The sequence below is a fragment of the Wyeomyia smithii genome, chromosome 2, assembly GCF_029784165.1.
Source record: "Wyeomyia smithii strain HCP4-BCI-WySm-NY-G18 chromosome 2, ASM2978416v1, whole genome shotgun sequence".
Classification (NCBI taxonomy): Eukaryota; Metazoa; Arthropoda; class Insecta; order Diptera; family Culicidae; genus Wyeomyia; species Wyeomyia smithii.
In genome coordinates, this window is record NC_073695.1 from 62,490,729 (window position 1) to 62,518,217 (window position 27,489).

The 27,489-nt window shown below is 39.6% G+C and overlaps 1 protein-coding gene across 1 annotated transcript; it reads right to left on the reverse strand.

Annotated features, from left to right (window-relative positions):
* Positions 1 to 475: 475 nt before the first annotated feature.
* LOC129722487 (melatonin receptor type 1A-like) lies at positions 476 to 27,174 on the reverse strand. Its single transcript, XM_055675937.1, has 3 exons — positions 26,544 to 27,174; positions 25,502 to 25,674; positions 476 to 5,582 (listed from the first exon to the last, which is right to left on the reverse strand). Exons 1-3 carry the CDS (start codon positions 26,989 to 26,991, stop codon positions 4,869 to 4,871), a joined length of 1,335 nt encoding a protein of 444 aa, XP_055531912.1. The 5' UTR covers positions 26,992 to 27,174; the 3' UTR covers positions 476 to 4,868.
* Positions 27,175 to 27,489: the final 315 nt, after the last annotated feature.

The window sequence follows — 27,489 nt, forward strand, 5'->3', positions numbered from 1 at the left end:
CCCGAACCTGATCCGAACCCGAAAATTTTATTTTTGTGAAACCCGAACCCGACCCGAACCCGAACCCGAGTTTTTTTATGGTCAATTTTTTCTACCAATTTGTTAGTGATTTTTATTGTTGCATGGAATTAGACATTAATCTCATAAAAATGCTTATTTGATACAGTCGGGTTTCGGGTTTTCAAACCTAAACCAGACATTTTCAAACCCGAACCCGAAATTTTTTTTTTACACCAAACCCGAACCCGACCCGTACCCGACACCTTTGAAAATTTACAAACCCGAGTTCGACCCGAACCCGACACTTTCAAAAATTTTCAAACCCGAACCCGACCTGAACCCGAATTCTTACAGCTAACAAAGAAAAATCGAATACATCGCACTAATACAAACGCGCTTGGAGAGCTCTATAATGACCCCTTTCTCACTATGGGCTTCTTCGTTAATGATGTTAATGATGTAAGCCAATCAACTATTTCAGTGGAAACATTTTTGGACATTTTTATTGTTTATGATTCTCAATGCTAATCTGTTTTGTAAACAACATGTTTACACTTGAAATGAGTATTAGTTGCTACAGTTCTCAATTAAAACTTTCTTCAGTTGTTTATTGTTTATAAATTTGCGTATCTTTATACATTTTCTCGGATTTTCATGTGTCATGTGTACTGCTGGTCTGTAGAAACTACATGAATATGCCGAGGGGCAAGACAGCTTTGGTCAATTTTTCAAAGCTACACAGATTTTCCTCAAGGTTAAGTACGGAGATAATAATTGTAAAAGGGGTAGAAAAACCCAAAATCTATAAAAACTACTAAAAAACAAGATAACTGATAACAGCTACCAAAATACTTTTAGTTGTGAAGTTGTAATCATCTCAATATTACAAATTTATCTAGATTTGTTCAGAATTTAATAACTACCTTGCCTCTTGGAATATGCTTTATATCAATCTCATGAATGTATTTTGAATGACATGATTTTTAGCCTTGCTGCACGTTTTCCAACCAATATCTTCATATTAACAACTAACAATTCCTCACGTTTGGTTTCGCGTTATTTTCATTTTAAAACATCACAGTTAATGAAAAGGCAATATAAAATCAATAAGAAATATTTCTCCTAAGGGAACATGTTAGTCGGCCAATGCTGTGACTTCTGCATGCACTTTGATCATCGGCTTTCGGAGTACTGTTTTTTTTCTTTCCTTTATGAAATTATAAGGTATAGCCACATCGATACATCTTTTTGTCTTGATAATTTATACATCTAGCATTGTATTTTTTTTACGTTATCATACACTTATTTAAACAGTCAGTTGATGCCTTCCCGCTGCTACGTTTACCCACTAGTGATCCGATATACTGGGTGTATTTACAAAATAACTTGCCTACCGTGGTTGTTTATTTTTTGGTTACAGTTGTAAAATGTAGGATGTTGTTGCGATGAAAAATGTCACCTTTCCCTCTTCATTTAAACCTAATAGAATGTACGTTTACGGGTTCATGATTATGGTAAAAGATTTATCATTCTCATGTCCTGTTATCGGATTTATTGTGAACTGCATTAGATTTAGCTTTGAAGACTATCTCTCTCTCTTTTTTCAGTACTAACGAATGCACCTGTGAAGGCTGTTCATATGTGGACAAAGGTCATGCAGTTTTTTGACAAAACAAAGTTTTTTTTTTGTTCGGGGGATCTTACATTATTGCAGACCTATTATTGTTGTAATAATTGCATAGGAGGAATAACATATTTGATAGTCTTTTTGTGGGGTTAAAGAGCAAAACTGCAGTTAAAATATAAGATGAAGGTTAGGTAGAACGTCTCTAGTATATCGATTTGATGGTTATTTTGCAAGTTTTGGTTGCCTAAATTGATTTTGGATTACTCAGCAAGGATAGCGTTGGTTGATGTCTGTTTCGTTTAGAAATTTTAAACATTTTTAATTATAGACGAGAGCACAACTTTACAACAAGTATATATAACATGCCATAAAGTTAAAGCTTTAGCCATTCAGAAATTATTAAGCACTTGATTGATAGCTAGCTAAAATTTGCACCAATTGACATTGTCAGAAAGCTGTTTGAAATATAAAAAATCTGCCATTTATTTGCATTGAATTTGTCGATACTTTAGATGGTTATACAATACAGCAGGTAATTCGAAATATCTCGTTGCACAGATAACTTATATCCAATCTAGAATAAAAACTCCATTTTTATTGGCAACCAGCACACTTATTATATCGCTTACTGTAAATCTGTGAAATTTGACCGTTTTTTGCTGAAATTCTTGAAAATACTGCCAAAACTTAACAAAATACTTCGCTGGATATTTTACCTATTGTGTTTTCAGCAGTTGAGTTGAAGTTAAAGTAGTAAACTTGCGACCTCTTGAGATCGTGAATAGTTTCACATGAGACTGCTTTGAATCTGGGAAAATTACAGCACAGACAAACAGACGTGCCACTCGATGACGATTTCATCGACCAGAAAAAAAACGATTATTTTGAAATTTTGCTTAGTGGCCAATAATGCCGCTAGTGTCGCTTTAAGCAAGCGTGCACATTCATTATCAAAGACAACAACCGTCAGTAATGCCGCTGGTGTAATTTAAGCATCGTGCACACCTAGTAACAAAGACAGAAACCGTTATACGAAAAGAAGTTAGTAGGCAATAAGCTCACATGGTGGCGCACGAGTGTAACGTTTCGAATAAGGACGAAGATTTTTCAGGATTTTTTTTCGAAGAGACACGTCTGTTTGTCTGTGATTACAGCATAGATTTTATTGTGTTCAAAATATTTTGCATTGTGATTGTGGAAATTGCCGCTTTAAGAATTGAAGTTTTAAGCATAATTTACAGCTTTGAACAGAGTGAATTGCGTTCTAATTGCGTTCTCTTCACCTGAATCTCTAGACAGGGCTTTCAGTTGAAATTAAACTGAAGGTTTTGGATGACGTAAGTTTTACTGCAGCCCACTTTGATGACTCAAACAATATTTAAACAATCAATATCATATTTTAAAAAAAACCGGAAGTGAATCAATATTGAATTTACTTCTTTCAAAATAAATTTAGATTTCATGAATCAACTATTCGACTTGCATAAAACAATAAAATGGAACTGTATTCAGAGCGATTTTCTCTTTATTTTGTTTTTATTAAAAAAATTATCGATAAAAAGGCTTTAATAAATAAATATTAACTGGCAACTTCAATGCAAATGTGAACATTATTCGTTTTTCATAACTTAGTTGCATGTATGCGCAAAAGTTAAGCCACGAAATCCAAATATACCAAAAGTAGAAACAATTTGTGCATTTCCACAAAAAACGGGCAACCATTTTAATCAACTTTTTCTGATCTGGCTAAAAAAAATGCACAGATGCTCTTAAAAGCTAAAGATATCATTTTGTGATATAAGTATTTTTTTTTGTGAATCACGACTAATTTGTGAAAAAAGTTCATGTTTAAAAGATATTGATGATTACAAATATTGTTAGAGCCAAAACGGGTCATTTGATCGGTGTGACGTCTTCGGTAAAGTTGTAGAAAACAATTTTGTTTTGAAAAAAAATTTTCAACAAAGACATCAAAAAAATGTTATCTCGAAAAGCTTTTTTTAATTTTTTTTATAAAAACTTCAATTGTTCATTTTTTACATTCTCGTAAAAACTTCATGCATATCCACTAAACTTAAAATGTAGGCATTAGACAAAAAAATGAAATTAGTTTGAAAAGTACAAAAGATTCTTTCTCATTTCATTTCAGAAATGAGAAAAAAAAACAATTATCCAAAGAAAAAGGAAAAAAAACAGAACGGTTTGTTTGATTGGTATAATTACTTTGGCAAACAAATTGATAGACAGTAATTTTGTTTTCTCTCAAAAAAGTACACCGTAAAAAAAAAAAACAAAAACACACAAAAATAACAATTGTGAATTTCACAAAAACCTTTTTTCCAAAAATCTGTTTTCTTGATCATTGATAGTTACTTGGAGTAAAGTTAAAATTTTATAAAAAAATTTTCACAGTGTGTGTATTATTGGAAAAACAAAATTATTATCTACAACTTTGTCGATACCAATATCGATCAAATAATTAATGATAACCATTCTACATAAACCTTTTTCGAAAATTAGTCGTGATTAAAATAAATACCAACAGTTCAAACGATATCTTTAGCCTATAGGAACACCTGTGCAATGTTTCAGCCAAATCAAAAATGACAATTACCAAAAATAAAATTGGGACATTTTTATGGGATTGCTTACTTTCAATAACGTGATTCATGGAATTGTTGAAAATTGAACGAGCTGTATTAACCGTATCAAGCAAAATATGCATTAAAATCAAGATGGCAGATTTCGTGAAAATAATTGATCATGTCAATGGTGCAAATTGCAATACAATGAATCAATCGACTTTTTTTTAAACCTTTGGTACGTAGCTTGAATGCGTAGTTTCAGGATAGGCAAATTTGATCAGCGATTAATTTATTTTATTGAAAAGCAAATCTAAACAATGCGGGGCCGTAAATGATATTGATTCAAAGTAGCTTCTCTACACCGGGTACCGGTCAGATGTGCATTTAGGTATTGGCTTTGTGTTGACCGTATCCCATTTCGAACGAGATCAACTTTTAGTAACAATTTTGGCCCTGTTGACGTTGGCGCGCTCTGTTTCGCGTGGAACCACCGCTGAACAATAGATTTTGCGCGAAATTATGCTCGATTGTACAAGTAATTCCTCGACGCACGTCGCAAATGCACAATTTGAGCGCACTGCCGATTAAAATTTCCGCTCCGCCGTAAATTAATCGAAATCGTACCTCGTTTTCGATTAATTTAGCTACGTTTCCGATCATAATTCGTGGCATTCACGCTTTCCCCAGTGGCTGTTGCCTGAACGCTGCGGGCTGGTGTACGAGTACATGTTGTACCCGGGTATGATGTGGACCCGGACGTCGGCTGTTGGGCGGTTACCGTCGATTCGTTGGCGCCGGGATACGGCAACCGTCGTCTTGCAGCAGCAATAGTTGAAGAGACTGATGTACGCGCTACGAAAATGACGATTTGTTAGACAGTAGATCACGTTGTGGAAGCAGGATTTGGATAACCCAATCCAGGCCGTGTTGTAGAAAACACGATTCGGAACGCTTTTGGTTGTCCCGTACGCTAGGATGATGCAGAATGGTAACCAAAACAGTACGAATATGAGGAAGCTGTAGAAATTGGTCCGTACTAATGAGAGATCCCAAGTGTAGGCAAGGTTTGGCTTATAGTTCGGGAGACTCATGTTGCGCTTCACATCCACGATGATTCGAATGTGTGAAAGGAAGGTTAACAGCAAAGGGAGCAGCACTATCAGGCCAATCCATCCGGCCTCCGATGGAACGATGTGGTTCGATTTGCGGTCACAGTAATCGAAGCTGATGTCGTACACGAATTGCATCCCTGAAGTGAGACTGGCCACAAACCAGATCAGGAGTAAGATGACCGTCACGTTGGTCTTGTTGAACCAGCTCCGTTCGTTTTGGCTGGTGCAAAGTCGAAGATAATTTTCGATGGCCATCATCTGTGGAAATAGTCGAATGAAGAGTATATTAGTATGCTTGGCTGCACAGTTGAAAAGTGGCACATTAATGGGGCTCTATGTTCCGCTAACAGTGATGCCTAATATATGCAAATCAAACCAGTTATTAAACAACGATTATCTGTCACTTGACGCGTTGAAATATAGTTCACAGCCATACACTAAAACACTTATGTTCGCCTAGTGCATATGGTAGGTACTTGCCAAGATACCACGCTCTACTCCTAGACACATTCAGATAGAAATTAGCTAGAAAAATTATCTTCGAATATATATTAATTATATTGTTGTGTTAATTTCTAAGAAGTTTTATTTTCGTTTCCTTTTTAATCAGGCAAATGACGCAGGTTGAGATTACAGAAATATCTAAGAGCTATTTCGCGAGAACCGTAACTATAGACCGTTCCGATAAATATAAATACACTTACGATCAACCGTCATTTCAAATAACGTGCAGTATTCAACCAAACGTTGGCTGCGTCCTGTTGTTTACATCCAAAAGAAACAGATGCTGTCATTTTTTCTAACATTTAGTGCGAAATTTTGAAAATGCGTGGCCTTTCTCCCGAGCAAAGAAAGCGAATTGTGCACAAATGGGGCACCGTGAGTGGTCTTTCTATAAGAAAATTAGCCAGAGAAGAAGGTATAAGTGTCGGAGCAGTTCAAACCGCATTGCGGAAGTATTGTGAAGAGTGCACATTTACTGATGCCCCAATACGTGGTAGAAAACCCGGGCCTGTTGATCCCACAATGGACAAAAAGGTTAAGGAATACTACAAGCGGCATTCTTCAGTATCAGTACGAGATGTGGCGAGAAAGCTTGGAACCTCGGCGAGTAACGTTATGCGTGCCAAGGGAAGAATGGGTCTGCAGACCCGTCGGAAGCAGAAGCAGCCAAAACGAAATCCAAAACAAGCTGAATCTGTGAAACGGAGAGCTCGGAAGCTTTATGACAAACTTCTGACCAAAAAATGGGGTGTGTTATCATGGATGACGAAACCTACATAAAACTGGACTATAAGACTCTGCCAGGACCGCAATTTTATACATCACCGAAGGGAAAGGATGTCCCTGGATCAGTGAAAGCCATTTACACCGAAAAATTCGGCAAGAAGGTAATGGTTTGGCAGGCCATTTGTGAATGTGGGAAAATATCTCGTCCATTCATTACGAATGACACAATGAATGGTAAAATTTACGTGAAAGAGTGTTTGCAGAAAAGGTTGTTACCCATGGTTAAGCAGCATAACAATCCTCCAATCTTTTGGCCCGATCTTGCTTCCTGCCATTACTCTAAAAATGCACTAGGGTGGTATAAAACAAATAATGTCACATGTGTCCCAAAGGAGATGAATCCTCCAAACTGCCCTGAAATTCGCCCTATTGAAACTTTTTGGGCTTTGACCAAGGCAAAGCTGAGGAAATATGTCAAACCAGCGGACAATGTTGAAAAATTTAGAAAATATTGGCTTAAAGTGGTAAAAATGGTCGGAGAACACACTGTGCAAAAGTTTTTGAGTAGTGTTAAGAGAAAAGTTAGAGAACTCGCGTATCCTACGAAAAATAATCCCAACTTGAATTGAAACTGGAAAGAAAACACTTATTATCTATATTTCAGAATAAAATGACCCGAAAAATCCTGTATTTTTTGTTTTGTTCAAGAAAGAAGATGTATTTATAATTTTCGGAACAGTCTATACCGTAACCACCAAAGAAGGATGTATCGAGGTTGCTCGATCGGGCTGAAGCTTTTAGGGTTTGTTTATCTTTATAATAGAGCAATGTTTTGCATAATCTCAGATTTTTAAGTGGGTTGAAAAAGCCCGCCAAAAATTAATGTCCAAAAACTACCAAAAATGTCAAATTTCTATAGCTTCGAGTAAACTGAATCGTTTTCCCTGAAAATTGGCATGTTTGTTCTACCATATAAAGGGTACAAAAGGGCGATCATTGGAAGTTGTTGTCTAGATTACATGATGAGAAATTTGCATTTTTCCAAAAAAATGGTGATTTTCACAATTTTTTTCTCTTATCAGCAGATCTTTGTTCAAAATCCCAACAATACGTTTCGTACTGTATTGTGCCGTGTCAAATAAATGTTGTGTGAACAAAAATAAAATACGTTTTGTAGTGCAGAAGCTCAGAAGCTTTAATTTTATATATTCAAAAAATGCGCCGTTATAAAGATGCTAAAGATGTTATAAAGACCTAACTTATTCTTTACTACCCGCTCGGGATAATATTGGACAATTTGTTAGTGAATTGATCAATTTATTATCACCAACTTATATTCATGATGTTCTTTTACGTTTATCAATGCCAAATCCTCACTTACATAAATTAGCTAAAGCCTATTTTGCCTATACAACGTAGAGAATCGGCGAATAACAATTTTATTTATTCTACCGATAAAATAAACTAGCTGATACCCGGCCCGCGTTGCTGCGCCTCTTAGCCTATGACCACAATTATATGGTCTCTCAAATGTGCCATAATTTCAAACATATAATAACATTGCACCATGCAGTAAAAACACGCGTTTGAATTTATATTTCTTTACATGCATATAAAGAGAACATTGAGAATCAAACCATTATGAGGTAGGAACCATCATGTGTTTTTATTTGTAATAGAATTAGTTGTAGTTTTTTGGGAATTCCGGCATATACTGGGGTCGCTTTTTACGCGGTTGGTTGTACCGCATTTAAAAGATTAGATTAGATATATTCATACTAAACTTATTTGATACCGCGTACAAACAATCTTCCGAATCGAGTAAAAATGATCCGCGTTATTGTAGAAATATCACGTTCAAAAAAACGTATAAAAACAACCCACGTAAAAGCGACCCAGTGTATTTATTTGGCCAAGGATAGATTTAGCATATTCTTAATCTTTAATCAAGCAACACGTGAAAAAGGACTAAGGTGTCAAATGTGAACAAATAGTAATCGATTTTTTCGATTCAAGATAATTTAAGAAGTGTTTTTGTTTTGTTTTATAAATTAAAAGGTATCCATTAATTCTGATAACTAACTACACCTGTTTAAGTTGGGTGGTAAACAACTATTTCTATCATTAAAAAATGAACTTTAGAAGGCCCAGTAATAAAAATATTGGGGCCTATATTTCAGAATTAGCTAAATCAATAGTATCCGTAAGAGTCATTTAGTTTAATTTAAATGAGGTATTGTCTCGTAATGTTGTTTGCAAAGCCACGACCGCAAATTTGACTTAGAACTACATAAGGTTGTTTGTTACATGGCTTGCATTATTGCATATGAGAACGATCGCATGGGATAAATTCGAAGTAAACTTCTCCTTTTGAATTATTCTTTAAATGATAGTCGATAAAATTACGATGGATTATCTTATATCAATATGTTTATGTTAATAACTTTCACAAATCATTTTTGGCTGTTATCCTGAAACCGGAAATCGCTATCTTGGATTTGGCGTCTAGAGTCGATTTCCGACCTCTGGGTATCATTTTGGTTTCAAAAACAACCAATAAATAGCACCCAAGTATCCGGTCATTTTCTAAAATCGAATATCGCCATTTTGGATTTTAAAAAAGTGCCTGGATTTGATTTCCGATCTCTGGGTATTATAGCGATTTCCGGATCATGTTTGGCTGTTTCCAGCAATTCAACGTTGCAATTCGAGATTTTAAGTTACCACTTCGGATTGAAAATTGTCGTCTGGGGCCGATTTCTGGCATATATGCATCATTCCGATTTTTGGTGGATTTCTGGAAACCTGCAATCAACATCTAAGGTTTAAAAAGAGCGTCTTTAGTTGATGTCTGGTCTCTTGGCATAATTTCGATTCCAGCAAAAACCCATATTAGGTTGTTTTACGAAATCCGGAAGTATTCATCGTGGATTTCAAAATGATCTGTGGAGTCGATGGCCTCTGGTTATTATTTTGATTCCAAAAATAGCCATACTGTGTGGTATTTGGTCATTTCCAGTAACCGGAAGACGCCATGTTGTATCTCTAAATAGTGTATGCATATGATTTCCGGTCTCTGGGCATCATCTCGGTTATGGATCCACTATTTTTAGCTGTTTTCCATCAACCGGAAGTTGCCATTTCAAATTTAAAAATGGCGTCTGGGACGATTTTTGTGCTATGTGCGTCATTTCGATTACAGAAATGTCTATATTTGGTCATTTTCGGTAACCGGAAGTCGCCATCTTGTATTTTTAAATAGCGTCTGGATTTGACTTCCGGTCTCTACACATCATCTCGGTTCTGCAATCAAAATTTTCAGGTGTTTGCCAGCAACCGGAAGATGCCTCTTCGAATTTCAAAATTGCGTCTGTGGACAATTTTTGGTCTATATACATCATGTCGATTACAGAAATGCCCACTTGGGGTGATATTTGGCCATTTTCGGAAACCGCCATCTTTAATTTCAAAATAATATCTAGAGTTGATTCTAGGTATCTGGGAAATATCTTGATTCCAAAAATACTCATGTTGGGTGGTATTCAGTCATTTCAGGCTGTTTTCTGTAAACTGGAAATCGTCATTTTGAATTTCAAAATGGTGTCTGCAGCCGATTTGCAGTCTCTGGGTATCATTTTGGTTCCATAACAAACAATAATAGGCAGTATTTGATAATTTTCTGAAACCGGAAGTCGCTATCTTGGATTTCAAAATGGTGTCTACATTTGATTTCCAGTCTCGCCACTGTTCTACATCATGAAAACACCCTTAAGATTTAAAACACCTTGCAATTAAATTAAATGATGATAAAAACTAATGATCTCTAATTTGCAATACAAAAAATTCAACCCCTTCCTCCTCCCTCTTGCACGCGCTAGTGGAATAAAGCGACACTGATAATATATTAGAAACACGAAACGTGAAAACCCCTAGATACAAATTTTCAAGACGAATCAAAAATAATTAAGGTTGTTGTAATTTCCTCCTTCTCTTTAACTGAGATACAGTAAATTCAAAATTACGGGAACAAACCTCGTATTTGGGAGCCCAAGTATACAGAATAACACAGTGATCATATTTGGTGTCAAAAAGTGTTAATGTTTGGTGAGTTTACAATGAACAAATTGATAGTTGCTACCCCCTCCTCCCGCTTTTTTCCTTCCTGTATGAGATAGATATAATTTAAAGTTTTTGAAACATATACGCTACTACAAGCCCCTGTCCCAGCTCATGACATCGTGGCTTAGCAGAACAAATCCATACATGCTGCATATTCATTCGACGATCAACAGACGACCATTCAACTACAAAACACTGATTGAATAATACATGCTAGTTTTAAGATAGACTTAATTTCAGCTCGTAGTCGGCAGCGAGGATAAAAAATCACAGGAGGGTTGTGTGCAAAGCCACGACCGCAAGGTTGAAGTAGAATACTTTTACACAGCTCTACTTACGGCTGTACATTAACCTACGGCCGGGCGAATCGGTTCGTGCCGCTTTTCGCGTTTAGCCTGGCAGAGGCCTGATGCGCACGGCCAATACAATAGTAAAGAGTTTTCACATTGAAAATTAGACACGGCTTTACTGGAGTAAGTGTTGGCAAATGCATCTACCGCTAATACCGCCGCTCTCGTACGAAAACACGTCGTTTCATGTGGGGAATAATATCAACAACGGAAAATGGCGCGCGTCTAAGCACACCCGAACTGTTTCGCCGTGCCGCTTCCATTTGCTTTTTATAACATCGGCCTCAGGGAAGTAACGGCTGCACCTACCGCTGAGGCTGTTACCATACTGCTACTGGTACCCAAAGCTATTAACTCTTCAAATTAAGTGTTTTATTTGTCCTCAAAAGAACAATTGTTCAATTCCATATCGGATATAATGCTAACGCATCAATGTAATATTACCGGCAGTAAGATTCTTCTGAACAAAATGATCCAACTTTTCCATTAGAGGAAGTGCCGGCTGATGTACGGCAAAAATCTCGCCCGATCGTTCGCGTTGGCGTTCAGCCTGGCAGAGGCTTGAGACGTGAAGACCAACCACAGGGCAAGTGATTTGTTTGATTTGAAGGCAGCCACAGGCGCAACCCGCTGTTATCCTCTGTTACTGCTGAGTGCTGATATCTGCTGCTACTGCTGTCAACTTTGTGGACGGTCCATCCAGCTCACCTTCCGACTAATGAATGTAGCTAGTTTTCCCAGAAATACTTTTTATTAGCCGAAGGGTGCTACGAGATAGGCCACGCCTTTCAGTTCAGTTTTTCCATTCCCTAATGTTCTTCAGACGAATTATTCCACAATTCGCATATGATTTTTGTGTCCAGCGAATAAACACCGATTATGCTCTCACACACGCAACGGTTTTAACCCGTATCTTAATGCGGTTTGTAACATCAAGCGATTTCGTTTGCTCGCTGTTGCGTGTTGCATCATGTTGCAACTTGGCAGCTGGTAGACAACGAAATTCTGTTCATGCTGATTGATTGAATCGACTTCATATTAGCTCTGCATAGTCGAACTAACTGCTTTTGTGAATGCGTTCTAACAGGGCAGTTTGTTATTCGGTTATGCTGATCGCAACCTTTGCGCTGCCCCTACAGTGGGGGGTTTACTAAATAAAGTAAAAAGTAGACAACTACAACAGAATTTGATTGCATTCCGCAAAGAATGTCCACTTGTTTCGATGCCAGAAAATTATTAACCTTCAATTATTTGTTTATTTGCCTTGAAAAAAGCATTTTGCGGTTCAAAATCGGTTGCTGATCGCAACCTTTGAGCTGCCCTAACAGTGGGAGAATTAAGATACACGGACAACATGCACTGTGGAAGCTATTTCTTATTCCGTAAATTAGACGGGTGCGACAAATACAAATTGCTAGGATCCAACACGAAATGCTTGCTTGCGTTGTCAAAAATAATTAACTTTCAATGACTTGTTTATTTGCCTTGAAAAAGGCATTTTGATTTTCAAAATTGGATTTCCTGATGGCAATCTTCATGCTGCCCCAACACGGGGGGAATAATTGCAGTCTGGCGACACACGCAGAGAAGAACCGCGCTGCTCCTGAGACGTGGTGACCAACCACAGGGCTAGTGCTGCTGCTAAGGAAGGACGACTGCTGTTGTCGCTGTCTAGAACTATTATGAGCGGCTTCGGCTGAAACAGGCTCTTATATAGGCCAAATAGCATGTTTTCAATTGCAAGGTATATGATTCTGTCGACTGTGCTTGGGAAGCAATCATATAACGACCAATCAGAGGTCGAATTTTTCGTTTTGACAAGGCTTGACTATTTTCAATAGTACAATAGTGTGAATAATAAAATTACAATTAGCTTCTTTTGGGAAGAATCTTAGAAGATTTTCCAATCTATTGCTGCAAGGACGAAGGAAATCCATCGAATACTAACCGATTTATTAGCATTTGAAATTGGACATATTTTTCACTTTTTTCGGTTTTAGATTTTCATTTCACATCCCTATGTAGCCGAACTTCCTGAGAGAAGTATTCTACTTCAAAAATTTGCTTTTAGATTTTAAGTCATCAGATATAATTGGCACCGTTAAACATTAAATTGTATCTGTGCCGTGTCAAATAAATTATTTGTGAAGAAAAAGCGGTTTAAAAATTAATAAAAGTTGACTACCTTCATCTAACCTATTTTCCTTTAACTACGCCACTGAGATATAGCAAAGTCTCAAATGACAAAACCATATTCGAAACCTCCAGTATATGAATTTTCAAATAATGAAATTAATAACCCCTTTCTACGCCACTGGGATACAGAAAAATCCATGTTATAGAAACATATCCATCTATCGAAATTGGCACGGTTGCAAGTTAGGTGTTCAAGAGTTTACAAATACCAAAATTTACCTCCCCCCCCTTGCTACGCTAATGGAGTATATAAAATTCAAAGTCTTTGAAATACATCAACTACTATAGACTCTACGTGCCGAATTTAACGTTGATCGGTCCAGCGGTTTCAAAATCATCAAAGGATGGCATTATTCACCCCCCTCGCTCATCCTTGCAACGCCTCTGAGATAGAGGAATATCTAATATGACACAGTAACTTCACAAAAATACATCTTATACTCAAACGCATCTGTGTCTAAATTTGCACGGTTATGTGGAAGGAAGTTTTCACGTTCATAAACCACAAGTTCACCCCCCTTACCCATGCTTATGACTAGAGACAGTGGTAAATCGCGATTTCGCGAAAGCCGCGAATCCCGCGAAATCCAGCATCGACCGCAAAATTAACAAAAATTCGCGAAATGCCGCGAAAACCAGCAACACGGACAAATCTGAAGATTAATGGGCACCTCGATGGCAGCGGGAGGTCTTTTCCTACGCAACCAATAAGATGTAGTAGTACTACTCCCTAACAACGAGATTTTGTCAGCCTGGGTTGAATTGTTTTCGGACGGTTTGGTTACTAGATCCTCTCCGAGCAAAGATTTTGGCGATTGGAAATAAAGAAATCCAGAGTGTGCAAAATCGAAGTTGCAAGATGGAACTACTTAGTTCAAGTAGCAAGCATTTTTGCATTTATAAAAATACGCGAAGTGAGATCGATATTATAATTTTGGTGAAGATTCGAAACGCGGACGGTTTGTTGAACCTCTCCTGTTTTGGTGCCTGCCGACACCAAAACATGATTGAAAACAATTTGACACAGAAGTCCGTGCTGCAAAGAAATCATGAATCGTACGGTTAAATTACCGTATATTAAATTAAACTGCTTTTTATTTTTTTTTTTTCTTTATTAGAGAGGCTTCCAGCCTTCGGCTGGTTCACCTCTGTTTTTTATTGTTTTTTACCAAAAAAAGCACTTTACTTGGCGTTTTCTAAAGAAAAGGTTGCCGCGAAATTACCGCGAATTTTGAATATTTTCTATTTTGCCACTCGCGAATTTTCAACTTTTTTGCCGCGAATTTCCACTGTCTCTACTTATGACATAGAGCAAAACTAATATTTTAGGATTACTCCCCGTACCCCGTAAAAACGAAAGTTGTTGGTGGCAATATAGTTGCCACTGCCTTATATAGGGTTAAAGGACACCATTTAAAAAAAATCTCAACAAAAAGTATCGTGCGGCTTTGTTGGCTTCAAAATTATTGTCTCATTTTATCGTGTAACTTTGAGCGTGAGCCAAGAGTCATTATTTTACGATTTGAGCTGTTTTTGAGCACAAGCTATTAAAGCGCTTATTTACCCCACTAACCCCAAATTACAGCCCCATGTTATAGAAAAACTGGATTTTCCCACGCATCTTTATAACGGTGCATTTTTTTGGAATATATAAAATGAAATCTTCTGAATTGCACTACAAAACGTATTGTTTGGATTTGGAACCTAGATCTGCTGATAAGAGAAAAGAGCTGTAAAAATCACAATTTTTTAGAAAATGCAAATTTCTCATCATGTAATCTCGACAGCGACTTCCAGTATGGTAGAACAAACATGCAATTTTTCAAGAAAATCGATTCAGTTTGCTCAAAGCTATAGCAACTTTGCGTTTTTAGCAGCTATTGGACATCAATTTTTGGCGGGCTTTTCACCGCACTTACTTCTTTTCAATAAATTTGAGATTATGCAAAACATTATTCTATTATAAAGATAAACAAACCCTAAAGGTTTCAGTCCGATCGGAGAGCCTCTAAATAAGACCTAATTGTGGTCTTCGCAAACTGGCTCTTAAATGCTACACAACAATTTCTGAAATTTTAGAGATTTTCATTTTACCCTTGTAAATTCCCGTAAGTTGGAGACCTCATTTTTTAGCGCGTTAAGTTAGTTGGTACCTAATCATATTTTTTTGTTGTTGTCCGTACTGTAGGCTAAGGGAACATCATATATTGCGTAACACGGAATTTCAATATGCTTCCACAGTGTCAAAATTTCGATTATCATCGAATTTTAATGTCTTTTATTTTTTACAGAAATTTATCCAACCGGATTAGAATCAAGATTCGGGAAGTTAGAAAATATTTCGTCAGTGATTTTTTTTTGAAAGCAGGATTTTTTTAAAGACCAAAAAATAAGAAAAAAATTTCTTCTCTTTTTTCTCTTTTACAGAGACAGAGCGATTATCGATCCAATGCCGAATCCAGAATACGTCGCCATATCTCTCGGTCTTAGGCTGCTATCCTCTAATCTCCCCTAACAACTATTTCGCGAGCATCCCCGTCGACAGCACACATCCAACGAGTGCGGGGCCTACCTCGAAGTTGACGGCCTCTATCGGGATTTCTGCTAAATTCAGTTTTCGCTGGTCGTTCTTCCGGTATTCTAACTTAAGATGTCACGGATATCCGCATCGGCATCTGCATCATACCATGCGGATATTGATAAAAAATATCGCTCCATAAAATTTTGTAGAAAAAATTTCCTTGGTGTATTGATTGCTCGCTTAAATAACTTTTGCACTGGGGAGGGACACGGTCATGTGAAATAAGTAAAATAAAACTCAAGGTATGCTTCGGATATCCGCATTCGCGGATGCATCCGCATGAGAATTGACATCCGCATCTATTTTTTTTTTTGTTCATCTATAATTTATTTGACACGGCACAAATACAATTTAATGTTTAACGGCGCCAATTATATCTGGTAGCTTACTTTCTAAAGTATCTTAATAATTAAAAGCAAATTTTTTATCCTCGCTGCCGACTACGAGCTGAAACTAAATGTAACCTAAAGCTATGATATTTTGCATTAAAAGCACTGGTTTACTGTATGATGGTTTTCATTGCCATAGGTAAGCACATGTTCCGCTGCTGGGCCAAGATATTACGGACTGGCATATTGGGTTGTCTCCCTCGGGACCTGAGAGTATCGTGCGAGTCTAGTTGCTGTTTCCGGATCCGGGGTCTTAACGTGTTCTTGTCGTTTGGTTGGATGTAGGCGGAAGGGAATAGGATTAAACTGGGGCGTGGATGGATTTCAGGAAAACGTATATAAGGGACATGTAGGATAGGTCACGGCTCGCCAAGACATCACGAACAGGAACAGCCGGCTGCCTACTTTCGGCCTGCAGGGAAGCTATTAATTTAGACCTGGCGTCACGGTGTACAGGGCATGACCAAACAACGTGCTCTATGTCGTGATAACCTTCACCACAGGCACAGATACCACTTTCCCCGAGCCCAACACGACGGAGATGCGCGTCAAATCTATAGTGATTGGACATAAGCCGGGACATCACGCAAATGAAATCCCGACCTACATCCAACCCCTTGAACCACGGGTTCGTCGACACCTTGGGGATTATGGAATGTAACCACCTTCCCAGTTCCCCTCTGGTCCAAGCATTTTGCCAACTGATGATCGTATTCTGACGTACAAATGAGAAAAATTCATTAAAGGCAATTGATCTTTCATAAATTCCACCGTTTGTTGCGCCCACCTTAGCCAAAGAGTCCGCTTTCTCATTGCCCGGTATCGAGCAGTGAGAAGGGACCCACGCTAAGGTAATCTGATACGATTTTTCGGATAAAGCACTCAGATGTTCCCGTATTTTCCCCAGGAAATACGGAGAGTGCTTAACATCTTTCATCGATCGGAGAGCCTCAATGGAACTGAGACTGTCCGTAAAGATGAAATAATGGTCCGTGGGCATTTTTTCGATAATCCCGTAATCCCGTTATCGTAAACAGAAGCAGGATTATCAAGCTTATGGGAGACGGTTAAATTGTTATTGAAAATACCGAAGCCAGTGGACCCATCAAGAAGTGATCCGTCAGTGTAGAACATATTGTCGCAGTTGATGTTTCGATATTTATTGGAAAAAATTTTGGGGACCTGCTGCACGCGTAAATGATCCGGGATTCCACGAGTTTCTTCTATCACGGATGTATCGAAAAACACAGTAGAATCAGAAGTATTTGATAAGTCGACACGATTTGGAATATTCGAAGAAGGGTTAATATTTTGGGACATGTGATTGAAATACAATGTCATAAAACGGGTTTGAGAATTAAGTTCGATTAACCTTTCAAAATTTTCAATCACAGGACGGTTCAAGACCTCACATTTGATAAGAATGCGAGAAGACAGGCTCCAGAAGCGGTTTTTCAATGGTAGTACTCCAGCTAAGACCTCCAAACTCATCGTATGGGTCGACTGCATGCAACTCAAGGCGATACGCAAACAACGATATTGTATTCGCTCCAGTTTGATCAAATGTGTGTTTGCTGCGGAGCGGAAGCAGAAACACCCGTACTCAATGACAGACAATATCGTTGTTTGGTAAAGCCTTATAAGGTCTCCTGGGTGGGCTCCCCACCATTGTCCGGTTATTGTACGAAGAAAATTCACTCTTTGTTGACATTTTTTCATCAGATACCTAACGTGACAACCCCAGGTGCCTTTAGAGTCGAGCCAGACACCAAGATATTTGTGTATCAAAACCTGAGAAATCGTTTTACCCATTAATTGTGTTTGAAGCTGAGCAGGTTCATGCTTCCTAGAAAAAACTACTATCTCAGTCTTCTCCGGAGAGAATTCGATATCTAGCTGTAAAGCCCAAGCAGACAAATTGTCCAAGGTATCTTGCAATGGTCCTTGCAAATCGGCAGCTTTGGCTCCTGTAACAGAGATTACACTGTCGTCTGCAAGTTGTCTTATCGTGCATGAATTTGCCAGACATTCGTCGATGTCATTTACATAAAAGTTGTAAAGAAGGGGGCTTAAACATGAGCCCTGGGGAAGACCCATGTAGCTAATGCAAAAAGTTGCCAAATCGCCGTGCGTAAAATGCATGTGCTTTTCGGACAACAAATTGTGCAAAAAATTGTTCAAAATTGGAGAAAATCCTTGTCGGTGAAGTTTACCCGAAAGAATGTCAATAGAAACGGAATCAAAAGCCCCCTTAATGTCCAAGAACGCAGACGCCATTTGTTCTTTGCGAGCATACGCCAGCTGAATATCTGTTGAAAGCAACGCAAGACAATCATTCGTCCCTTTGGCACGGCGGAAGCCAAATTGAGTATCTGATAGTAGACCATTTGATTCGACCCAATGGTCTAAACGACGGAGTATCATTTTTTCCATCAATTTCCGGATACAGGATAGCATTGCAATCGGCCTATAAGAGTTGTGATCAGAAGCTGGTTTCCCTGGTTTTTGGATGGCGATCACCTTCACTTGCCTCCAATCCTGCGGTACAATGTTTTGCTCCAGGAACTTATTGAACAAGTTCAACAAGCGCCTCTTGGCATTGCCGGGTAGATTCTTCAACAAGTTGAATTTGATTCTATCTAACCCAGGCGCGTTATTTTTACAGGACAGGAGGGCAACTGAAAATTCTGCCATCGTAAAAGGTGATTCTATCGCGTCGTGGCCCGGTGACGCATCACGAACAATATTTTGCTCAGGAACAGAGTCCGGACATACTTTCCTGGCAAAATCAAATATCCACCGACTTGAAGACTCCTCGCTTTCGTTGACCGTTACGCGATTCCGCATTCTTCGGGCTGTGTTCCAAAGAGTGCTCATCGATGTCTCCCTCGACGTCTCGTTCACGAACCGACGCCAATATCCGCGTTTCTTTGCTTTAGCCAGGCTTTTAAGCTTGGTATTAAGCTCCGAATACCGTATATAGTCGTCGGGTATACCTCCCTTCTGAAAGGCCAAAAACGCGTCGGATCTTTGCGTGTAGACATCGGAGCACTCTTTGTCCCACCACGGAGTTGGAGGCCGCTCTTTGACCGTTACGCCGGGATATTTCTTCGTTTGGGCTTGCAACGCGGCGTCGAGGATTAAGCCCGCGAGGAGGTTGTATTCTTCAAGTGGTGGGTGATGTTGAATCGACTCAACCGCTTTTGAAATCATTTCCTCGTATAACTTCCAATCGACATTCCGTGTGAGGTCATACGGAACGTCAATTGGTCGCATGCGAGTTGAACCGTTAGTAATTAAAATAAGAATAGGCAGATGGTCGCTACCGTGAGGATCGAGGATTACCTTCCATGTGCAATCCAACCGTAGCGACGTCGAACATAAGGATAGATCCAAAGCGCTTGGGCGCGCTGGAGGTTTCGGGATACGTGTCATTTCACCGTTGTTCAAAATAGTCATGTCGAAGTCATCGCAAAGGTTATAGATTTAAGAGGAGCGATTATCATTGTAGGGGGAACCCCAAGCCACACCATGAGAGTTGAAGTCTCCCAAAATCAAACGTGGCGAGGGAAGAAGTTCCATTAAATCAAAGAGCAACCGTTGCCCAACATGTGCTCTGGGAGGAATATATATTGAGGCAATACAAAGCTCTTTACCTTGTATTGTCATTTGACATGCGACAACTTCGATGCCTGGAATCGAGGGGAGGTTAATACGATAGAAAGAATAACACTTTTTAATCCCTAATAGTACTCCTCCATATGGGGTGTCTCGATCAAGGCGAATAATATTAAAATCATGGAAGTTGAGATCAATATTTGAAGTAAGCCAAGTTTCACAAAGGGAAAATGCATCGCATTTGTTTCTATTTATTAAAACTTTTAATGAATCCATTTTTGGTAAAATACTTCTACTTCTACAATTTCACTGTAAGACAGAGATAGAATCCTTCGTATACGCAGATAAATTAGGCATCGAAGGATACAATCGCTGCAAGGAGGGGCCATTGGGCAGTCAACTGCTTCAAAAATGACCTAACTGTTGGGAGGAATGCTGTAAGAAAAATTTTAATTGGATCGGGTACATTGAAAGTTTCAAAAATCCAGTCCACAATGTCAGAAAATTTCACTAATCCAGAGTTTGTTTCATCAACTGGGAGTGCAAAAGGAACAACTGGGGTTTTAGATGTTCCTGGCAGTGCTGGGAACTCCTTCTGGGACTTTAAATTTGCAAGCCCAGGAGGAGTTTGCTGCGGTTTTTCCGCAGCACTGTTTGGTTTGTTTGTAACTTTCATTTCACTTTGGGAAATCGTAGGACCTTTTCGGGGAAGTTAAGGAGAGGAAATATTTTTCCTCTTTCTAGACGCCCCAGAATTGGCATAAGTTGTTCCCGCTGGTGAATCGTCAGAATCGGTTTCATCAGAGGACAACAGATCAAAGGGGTTCGATGTTATGGTAGAAGTGGTCACGGTCTTCTTCAGCATCTCAGCGTAAGATCGCTTTGAACGCTCCTTAAGTGACCGCTTGGTTTTATCTCTGCGCTGCATGTACACCGGGCATGTGGAGAGCTCATGCTGATTTTCCCCGCAGTGAATACATTTTTCAGCATTTACACTGCAAGAATCGTCCGCATGAGTTTCTCCACACTTGCTACATCGTGCCTTATTGCAGCAGTAGGCGGCTGTGTGGCCTAGCTGCTTGCAATTGGTGCAATTCATAACACGGGGTACATACAATCGCACAGGCAGACGAACCCGATCGATCGAGACGTGGCTAGGGAGAGCAGATCCGGCAAACGTAACACGAAACGAGTCTGACGGAGTGTACACTTTTGTGCCGTTGACAAGAGACACAGACCGCAATTGCTTGCAATCTATGATCTTTACTTTTACGTCGTGACACAAAGCATTTTTGAAGCAGACAAAACCGCTTGCCAAGATACACTCGACCGACAGACTCGAATCGGTTATGACACCGTCGATCTCCACGTCTCGTGCGGGTATATAAACGCGATACTCGCGTGTGAAAAGCTCGGAGCGAGCAATAGCGTTGGCCTGTTCCAGGTCGCTGACCACGACACGGAGCTTGTTGGGTCTGACCCTGGAGATTTCGGTCACGGCCTTGTACCCCTCCGTCAGGTCTTTCGAAATCTGCAGGATGTTTAACGGTTTCGATTTCGGTCCTGCTTTTGGCCGAAAGAAAACAGTAAAGCTGCCCTGAGATCCGTCCGGGTAAAGCCTGGGGCGAGGGGGGACTGGAGAATTAACAGAGGAAGGGTTGGCAGGAGGGACAGGGTCGGAGGGGTTCGGGGATGGTGGCACGGGAGGCGAGGGATCTACTTCCATCGCGCTAAATCTAGCGCACTAGCGCCGACAGAACACGTACCTCTTTACTTCTCCTTTCAGCAGGGTTGGTTGTCCGAACGGTCGAAGCTGCAGCCGTTACAGCCAGCAGCACCAATACAGCAGCTCCAAACAGCCACCAGCAGCGAGCCGGGTGTGTGATCACTCAGCACAGCGACACAACTCGCTGTCAACTGTTGGCTTCTTCTTTTTCCTCCTTTGTGTTGAGATTCTCGTCCACTGCTGTAGCACAAATCACTTAGCAGCCAAATCGGCTTACGCACCAGCAAACAGCCACGATGCGAAACAGTTGCACAAAGGCGGGCGACCTTGAACCTTCACTCGACCAGGCAAACAATGCCAACACTTGCTCGCGCGTCTTTTGTTTTATATTCTATCGGAGCGATCACCAAACACGTCCTATACTGATGCGTGTTCGGCACAGAATGATGATCCGCATCTATATCTGCTTCTGTAATCAATCAAATTCGCCCGCTGTCCTGACGCATGATGTGAAACCATCAAGCCTCGCACGTAACAGTTTAATTAGTTTTGTTGGGAAACCATGTTCTAGCATTGTTCGCCAAAGCTCGTTGCGTTTCACTGTGTCGTACGCCGCCTTAAAGTCAATAAACAGATGATGCGTCTGCAAGATATGTTTTCGAAACTTGTCGAAAATCTGTCTCAAGGTAAACATCTGGTCCGTTGTAGATCGCCCCACTCGAAAACCGCATTGGTATTCTACAACAAAGGCTTCCTGCAACGGCCTCAATCGCTGGAACAGGATACGGGAGAGAATTTTGTAAGCGGAATTGAGGAGGGTTATGCCTCGATAATTACCACAGTCGAGCCTTCTCTTCTTGTAGATTGGGCATATCTACAAGAAGTGACATATTGTCGATGTCACTTCTTGTAGATAGGGCATATAAGTCCTTCCAACCAGTCCGTAGGTAGTTGTTCCTCAGAACATGCAAGGATAATCTGGTGAATTGCACTACACAGCCGCTCACTCCCAACTTTGAAAAGTTCGGCCGGTAAGCCGTCCTTCCCAGCGGCTTTGTGATTCTTTAGCTCTTTGCAAGCATTCTTCACCTCGTCCAATGTTGGTGGGTCCACAGCTTGTCCGTCCTCCCCAATTTTTATCCTGTTCCCCTCGACGACTCTCCTACCTTTCTCACCGTTCAACACCACTTCAAAATGTTGCTTCCAACGCCAGGCCACCTGCGATTTATCGGTAATCAGGTTTCCCTCCTTGTCATTGCACATGGCAGGTACTGGCACGGTTCGGTTCCTGATACCGTTGATCGTTCTATAGAAGCTCCTCGTGTCGTGCCTGGTGAAGCAATTCTCCACCTCCGCAAAGACGCCATCTTAGTGCCCACGTTTCTTACGGCGATGAAGCCTCTTTTCGGCAGCGCTTGCCTCCCGGTATTTCTCCCACATGTGACGCGTTACACGATAAGCTGCTAACAACGCTTTCATACTCATCTCAAAACTTAAATCGCTGCTCAATTTTTCTACTCACGACCCATATTCATCGCACAGATAATCAGCTTGGTGAAAGAATGTAGCCGCGAACCGTCGTAGTAGGTTACCTAGGTATCCGCTGTAGTTGTTTACGCACAAAATTGGTAATAATATTCAACATTTTCAGTATGATTTTTTCGTATTAACAGAAACTGATTTGGATTCTAATCCGGCTGGCAACATTACTGGAAGAAAAAATCAGTGGTACGCATCGCTAAATAGCCTCTTCCCTATCCTGAGCGCGTTACATAATATACAGTCATGGAGAAAATAATAAATACACTTGAAAAATTTGGTTAATTTTCCATGTTTGGGCACTGATTTTAGTTGTTAAATGATGTCATGTTACGTCATTACGATCTGCAGACACTCTCTCAAAGAGGAACGGAGAAATAATAGGAATTTTTCTGTGTCGGTGATTCCGAAAGTTTCTTACGTGAGTTAGTATTTTGAATGGGTTCCACACCAGCATCAGAAAACAGCACCACACCATTTTGTGGTCACTTACAAATTTTACTACCTTCTTGTTTAATTGTGCGTTGAAGGCAGTATTTTCCGGTCTTCTCACCAGCTGCTGACCGTTTGGACCAAAAAGGTTAAATTTCGATTCATCTGACCAAAACACGATGTGCCATTTAGTTGCACCCTAGTCTAAGAAATTTTTAGAAAATTCAGTTCTTACCAAAATGTGTCGCTTTTGAAGTAGAGTAGAGCTGGATCTTCAAGCAGTAGAACGATCCTAAATATACAGTATTGAAAACACGAAGATGATTTTTAAACGAAAATATAAAATTATTAGTTTGGCCAGCGCAGTCTCTTAGTTAAAATCCTTTAGAAATTCTATGAAAGATTGTGAAAGTCTTTGTTGCAAAGCATCATCCAAAGAATAAAACAGACTTATGGAACGCCGTACAGGCAGCGTGCTGTCCAGCTTCTACTCGTGAAAACCTGGTGGTAAACATACCACGAAGATTGAATATGGTTTCACAAAACAAAGGACGAGCCACAAAATATGGAAAGTGAGTGTTGTAACGTAAAAAGTCACTTTGCTTATTTGGAATGTTTTGTATATGTATTTCAATAGTGTATTTATTTTTTTCGCCACCTCAAAAATACTGACTCACCCAAAAAAAACTTTCGGAATCACTGAGACAGAAAAATTCCTCCGTTCCTTTTTGAAAGAGAGTGTCTGCAGATCGTAATGACGTAACATCACATCTTATAACAACTTAAATCAGTGCCCAAATATGGAAAATTAACCAAAACTGCAAGTGTATTCATTATTTCTCCATGTCTGTATCTTTGAATATTACTATACCAACAAACTTTGCTTTCTTAGGAACGATTCCCTTTTCTACTTTTCCAATCACCATTTCGATGTTCGATAGAGTTCAATGAAATGTGGCAACTAAATTTTGAAATTTTTTTCATTGCTGTCAAAAAAAAAATGTACTTAAAGGAAATCCGAATTATTTCTCATGGAGATACATTCATTACCAACGAAAAAAAAAAATGAATGAATATTTGGGAGAGGTCCGTGGCCGGCTTTCCGACGAAGCTTTTTCATAATGTCGAAAAAAAGCGTTGTACGGCCTTCACCTCGACTTTTCGAATGCATCTCTTGATTCTACTGCTCTTCAGTTACTTTTGTACACCAAGAAACCTAAAATCCCAAAGAAATCCTCGATTGATCAATACTGAGGCAGATTCGTTAAGTATTTTGGGCACAAATGGCATATATTGGACCTGGATGGGGTCGAATGGTTATTCTGGAACGTTTGTGTTTTTGCCGTAATATGATGATGTGTCCGAGCAAATCGGGAACATTTGAAGAAGTGTACCTCGTCGTACCGATAAATAAATGCCCAATAGTAATCACTGTGAATGGCGGTTCTCGAAAAATAATGCTATGATAGTCGTAAATTATTTGGGACGTAAAAGTAAAAGTGCAAAAATAGACTATTCATTCAAATCAATTTGTCGATTTTCCGTGGCAATGTGATAATACCACAATCGAGAGTTGAATACATCGACCAAATCTACTCAAGTCTAACGAGTTGAAACACTGAATCATACCAGCAGAAGTTGCTTATCTATTTTTTTTTATGAACAGAATCAGCAACGGAAACCATTTTCAGATGGTTGTGAGTTGTTTATACTTTACCTGTGTATCTGCCTCTTATTGCGAGAATTTTATCTGAATTATGAATTACAAAGTTTACTCATGCTTTCTGTGCACAAATAGTTGAGAAGTTTATTGCCTCCTACCGCTACTCTCGACTACGATGTAAATATCTGAATAGTGTGTTCTTATTTTACTACTTATGTCCAAAAATTCGGCAAGCAATCATACACTTAGTGCTATCTACTAAACAACGGACGGACGTGACAGGCATGGAGGTGGATATGGTGGTGTTGTTATATAGTTGTTCAGGAATACTTACTGCTAGGGTCAAAATGCTAACCAAAAACGAGCAAGCAGCTAGAAACCACTGAAATTTGCATACTTCCGTGTCCGAATTGTCGATACCAGCAAGGAGCACTATGGTGGACGCTGGCATCACTACGCTAGTGATTAGTAAATCTGCGAGCGCTATGTTCACTATGAATGCGTTACCTGCAGAATTGGATGTATATAGATTGATAGAGAGATAAAGGTAAAGGTATGTACACAAATGCTGCGTCTGCTGATCCAAAAGTCTAGTATGGAAAGATAGGGGATGGGGGATCGGAACTAAATTGAAGTGCAACCTTTTAAACTGTACATATTTGTGAGAAGTGAGGAGTTTTTTTTCTTCAGACGAATTTTTTTTTAAATTTTACATTTGAAGAAATTTTATAGAACTTGTGTGTCGAGAGCTTGACATGACAAAATTTTACATCTTGAGCAATCATTTTTTTTTTGTTTTTGAAGATGTACGGGGAGGTTTCTAGAGTCATTTTGCATACAGTTATTGGCAGATGCGTATCATAGAGGTGCAATGGGTTCTCGTATTAGAAAATAACTATTTCATCAGCCTTCGAAAAGTTGCTGAACAGCAGTCAACGTATATATTGCAACTTTCGGTTCAGTTGGGAGGTTGGATTTTTCTTTTAAATTGTAACCCGTTGTGCAGTAGGAGGTTTGGGTGGATTTCGTGGCAGACACACTGACAGGATGTTGAGCTTTGGTGTTTACTTTACAGTGGATAGATTAAATGAATAAGACAAAAAGTGTGTGGGTGTGTAGGTGAAGAAAAGCTGTGAGGAAATTGCGAGGGGAAAGTAATTTAGAAAGTTTTAGTTTTAAACTGTTTCACATGACAAAAACTCTAGCAGCTAAGAAGAGAGAGGGAATGTGAAAAGAAAATTGGATTGTTTGAAATCACTAAAACGAGGCTAATTACTCTGCTAGGGTAAATTTTTCCACAGTATAAAATGAAGAAACTCACGCACCAAACAAATGTTGACAAAACTTCTACTGTAAGTCACTTGCAATTCCCGTACCTGCTTTTTTCAGATGGTCTTCGATCATTACTGACGATATCATGAACACGTTTCCGATGCTGCCGATGACAGAGAGGCTGGCCAGCAGCAGCAATCGTGCCAAACGAGGCCACTCCGTTGAAAGGGTAACAGGAGAGACATCCTCGTGGTGTTTTCCGCCACCGGAAGTTCCACTATGTTTCGACATCAGAGCTAATGGCGTTATCAGCACTATATAACTGCCATTTGCACCCGCGGTGGCGTCGACGGCACCACTATAGTAATTGGTAGCACTTGTTGCCAACGGAAAGTCGCCGCCTTCATCACCGGTTACAAATCCTATGCCTTCTTCCTCGCCACCACAACCTCCGTCTCCGCTCCCTCCTCCAGCACCCGCTTCACCGGCCGCTACCAGACTCAGGATCGAGGCGGCTGCTACTAGAGTGCTGCTTAACGTGGCTTGTTTCATATTGCAGTTGTTCGACTTATGCTTTTGTCTCGCTCGGGGGAGGGCGAAACTAGGCCCGGTGAAGTGACCCGGGTTGGACACAATCAAAACCGACTGGAAAAAGCGCGGTGATAAATAAGGCGTTGTTAATTTTATCGCAGCTGTTTGTTGGCCTGCCGATTCTGTGGAAGAAAAGCGAACAAAAAAGGGTACTTAATTCAATTGCTTGTGGGAGAAGTTTATTTTGCGTTCTGTTTTCAGAGGAAAATCCGGGCCAGGGCCACCAAAAAATAACGCAGACATTGTTTTGCCTGGTGCTTGTGAAGGGAGATTGGCATGTCTTTTATATAAATTGTAAATTTGGTTTCAATCAATCAGGGCTACTAGTAAGAAAGTTGGATGCTTCCTTTTACAACATTGCTTTTTATGATATTCATTCAAAATCATAAAAATCCACACCGTATTATATAACCTTTACCGATTTAGAGGATACATATTCAGTATTTTTCAAAGCCGATT

What these genes read in the sequence shown, in the direction of transcription:
- LOC129722487 (XM_055675937.1), bottom strand. Translation starts at nt 26,991, where the DNA reads ATGAAACAAGCCACGTTAAGCAGCACTCTAGTAGCAGCCGCCTCGATC. An exon ending in AGACCATCTGAAAAAAGCAG is followed by an intron (nt 25,675 to 26,543) that starts GTACGGGAATTG and finishes CCAATTCTGCAG; the next exon opens with GTAACGCATTCATAGTGAAC. An exon ending in TTAGCATTTTGACCCTAGCA is followed by an intron (nt 5,583 to 25,501) that starts GTAAGTATTCCT and finishes CTATTTCCACAG; the next exon opens with ATGATGGCCATCGAAAATTA.